The following is a 4,057-nucleotide window of genomic DNA, read 5'->3' on the forward strand; positions in this document are numbered from 1 at the left end:
TCTAACCACTGTCTCTTGACATTCGATGATGTCACCATCACTGAATCCCCCCACTATAAACATCCTTGGGGGTTACCATTGACCAGAAACTTAACTGAGCTCGCCACATAAACACAGTGATTACAACAGATCAGAGGCTAGGAATACTGCGGTGAGAAACTCATCTCCTGACTTCCCAAAGCCTGTCCACCATCTACAAGGCACAAGTCAGGAATGTGATGGAATACTCCTCACTTGCCTGGATGGGTGCAGCTTCAACAATTTTCAAAAAGCTTAGCACCAGACAAAGCAGCACGCTTGATTGGGACCACATCCACTCCCTCCACACCAACGCTCGGTAGCAGCAGTGGGTACTATTGACAAGATGAACTGCAGAAATTCAAAGACCCTTAGTCAGCACCTTCCAAACCCACAACCACTTCCAACTAGAAGGACCAGGACAACTGATACTTGGGAAGACCACCACCTGCAAGTTCCTTTCCAAACCACTCACCATCCTGACTTGGAAATGTATCGCTGTTTCTTCACCGTCACTGAATCAAATCCTGGAATTCCTTTCCTAATGGCATTGTGTGTCAATCTTCAGCACGTGTACCGCAGGGATTCAAGAAGGCAGCTCACCACCACCTTCTCAAGGTCAACTGGAAACGGGCAATAAATGCTGGTCAGCTACCATATGTCTACGTCCCACGAATAAAACCATATCAATGATAAAAGGACCAAACGTATGCTAGGTAGATTTGCCAATACCACCAAGATAGGTTGGGAAGTAAGTTATCAAGTGGTGGTAGAGTCTTCAAAAGGGATATGGACAGGTTAACTGGCTGGGTAAATATTCGGCAGATGGAGTACAATGTGGGAAATGTCAACTTGTCCATTTTAGTGCGAAGAATACAAAAACAGTATACTATTTAAATGAAGAAAGATTGCAGACCTTGGCATGAGAGGGAGATGGGTACCCTGATACATGAGTCACAAAGTTAGTATGCAAGTGCAACAAGTAATTAGGGAAACAAATGGAATATTGTTGCTTATTGCAAGGGGAATGCAACAGAAAAGTAGCAAAGTTCTACCGCAGCTGTACAGGGCTGTGATGGGACTACAACTGAAGTCCTGTGTATAGTTTTAATCTCCTTATTTGTAAAAAGATATAATTGCTTCAGAAGAAGTTCAGAGCAGGTTCACTTAAAACTATTTATCCAGTCAAGTGTCATCATAAAGAATGATTAAATCTGAATAAAAAGAGATCTTACTGAAACATACAAGATCCGGAAGGGATTGATCAGGTTGGTACTGGGATAGTGTTTTCTTACGGGGGAAGATTAAAACTAAGGGACATCATTAAGAATAAGAGGTCGGTTTTAAAGACAGAGATGAGGAGATAGCTTTTCTCAGGGTTGTTGGCATGTGGAATTTTCTTCGCCAAAAGGTATCGGCAGCTGAATCTTTAAATTTATTGAAGGTAGAGTTAGACTTTCTGATAGACAAGGGGTTATGGGGCATGGACAGGAGCTGGGACCACAGCCAGATCAGCAATTAACTTATTGAACAGTAGAACAGACTTAATGAGCGAAATGCCATTTTCCAATGCCTGATTCCTTCATTCATTAACTTCTCTGCTCAAAAAGCAGATAGTAAGCATCACACTGACAGACAAATCATAAAATAAGGAAGATGCAAACTTTTTGATTGGCAAGCTGGCGTGATCTACACAATTCTGTCACCTGACTTGCAGCTAGTAATAGCACGCAAGACAACTAAAATCAACAGAGAAACATGAGTAGGCTATTCAACCCTTTGAGCCTGCTCCACCATTCAATATGATCATGGTCGATCATCCAACTCAACACCTTGATCCAGCTTTCTTCCTATAATCTTTGATCTCTTTAACCCTATATCTACTGTATCTCCTTAAAAACACTCAATGTTTTGGTCTCAACCATTTTCTGTGGCAGAGAATTCTACTAGCTCACTACTCTGGGTGAAGAAATTTCTCATCTCAGTCCTAAACAGTTTACCCCCTATCCTTGAACTATTACCTCTGGTTCTGTACTCCCCAGTCATCAGGAACATCCTTCCGGCTATTCCCCCGTCTGCTCCTGTTGAATTTTATAAGTTTGCACGAGATCCCCCCTCATTCTTCTAAACTACAGTCAATATAGCCCTAACCAATCCAGTCTCTCTCTATATACGTCAGTCTGGTAAACATTCATTGCGCTTCCTCCACAGCCAGAACATTCTGCCTTTGATAAGGAGATCAAAGCTGCACATAATACTCCAAGTGTAGTCTCACTGAAGCTCTGTACAACTGGAGCAAGACATCCCTCCTCCTGTACTCAAATTCTCTCGCTATGAAGGCCAACAAGCCATGTGCCTTCTTCACTACCTGCTGCAGATTCCTGTTTATTTTCAGCAAGCGGAGTACAAGGACATCCAGGTCTTGTTGCACCTCCTCTTTTTCCCAATCTACCACCATTCGGATAATAAATTGGCCTTCTTGCTTTTACCATCAAAGTGGATAACCTCACGTTTATCCACATGATACTTCACAAGCATTTGCCCACTCATTCAAGTTGTCCAAATCACACTGAAACATCTCTGCATCCTAATCACAATTCATCCTCCCACCCAGCTTTGTGTCATCTGCACATCTGGACACATTACATTTAGTTCCCTTATGAAACATGGAATTAGAAAGGCTAAATATCAACATAGCATCCCAACTGGAGACAGGGCTCACTGCTAACAGATCACTGAACGAAAAAGGATGACATAACAATCTGGCAGGGGAAGAATTCAGAGGAAATTAGTGAATGGGACACAGGTTTTGTTCTAGGAAACTCACTAAGGTCGATGGTAGCTTCTATCCTCACCCCTCCGTCCACACCTTCAATCCCACACCGTGGTCCACCTCTCAAACACTGCCAGTTAACCTCAAGAATATTTATGCTTTATTACAAAGACAAAGGAATACCTCTATGTGGAGCTTAACACTGAGAAAAATCCCCAATTCAGAACATCTTTACCTACTAGGGGATTTCACAGAAGAGTGGGTGCTGGACAAGAGACATAGCCCTCCTACCTCACATTCCCTAATTTGCAAGTTTTGATATTGAGCTATATTACATCTTCACAAGCTCAAAAACTGGTCAGTCACCTGTGTGACTGCTGATAGGAGTATATAGGTTTCAAGTGTATTTCAGACATTATTATAAGGCTGTACATTCAATTCAGATCTTTATTGACGGACATACACAGGACATACAAATGGGTAGTGTGTTTAATACTTGCCAAGGTCACAACTGCTGAGGCAGTTTACAAGTTCATAAGAAACCAATGACTATTTGTGACTTCCAAATCTATGTAAAAAGTTGCTGTCAATACGAACATCCCATTTCAAAAACACTTGCTCAGCCACAGATACATTGCAGTTATGTTCTACTTGACTGCTTAATACAAGCTATGAAAAGATAAGAAATTATTTGTGGCATAAGCGACACGCATTAAGAAGCCTATACAAAGTGAAATCTCGTTATTGTCAACAACCAAAAAACAACACACACGTTCAAGTAACGTATCTAAATCAATTTACCTACCTGTTCATGGATGTCAACCACCACTGCATTCTGTTGAGGTGGGTGTGCAGCAGGGTGGAGCATGCGTGGAGATACAGTTGGAGGGTGAAATGCTCTGGGTTCCTCTGCAGCTGGCTGCTGTCCATAAGGATGATGGTGGTAGTTTTCGTCTTGGTTCACAGAACTATGTCTAGTCAGTCTTTCTCGTCTTCCTCTTTGACGCCTAACAGGAGGACTGTGTAAAAGCAGATCACAACATTAATAGTATAAAACATTAGTAGAGATTTGAACAACACATGTTTTTGATTACATCTTCATTGCTTTTCCCAGATAAGACTTTATAGATTTCCACTTTTGATTTATCATATGTGCATGATTTTAAATGAACGTTTGCAACGCACCTAGCTGATGTTATAATTGGACAACAAGGTGCAGGGCTGGATGAACACAGCAGGCCAAGCAGCATCATAGGAGCAGAGAGG

At 41.8% G+C, this 4,057-nt stretch overlaps 1 protein-coding gene across 1 annotated transcript in view; it reads right to left on the reverse strand.

Annotated features, from left to right (window-relative positions):
- The window catches only part of LOC125480950 (E3 ubiquitin-protein ligase RNF38-like), an 85,882-nt gene that overhangs the window by 14,059 nt on the left and 67,766 nt on the right, over window positions 1–4,057 (reverse strand). The window contains exon 3 of the mRNA XM_048619609.1: window positions 3,597–3,810. Coding sequence (XP_048475566.1) covers window positions 3,597–3,810 — 214 coding nt within the window. The remainder of the gene's footprint in view (window positions 1–3,596; window positions 3,811–4,057) is intronic.

The sequence above is a fragment of the Rhincodon typus genome, chromosome 3, assembly GCF_021869965.1.
Source record: "Rhincodon typus isolate 14 chromosome 3, sRhiTyp1.1, whole genome shotgun sequence".
NCBI lineage: Eukaryota > Metazoa > Chordata > Chondrichthyes > Orectolobiformes > Rhincodontidae > Rhincodon > Rhincodon typus.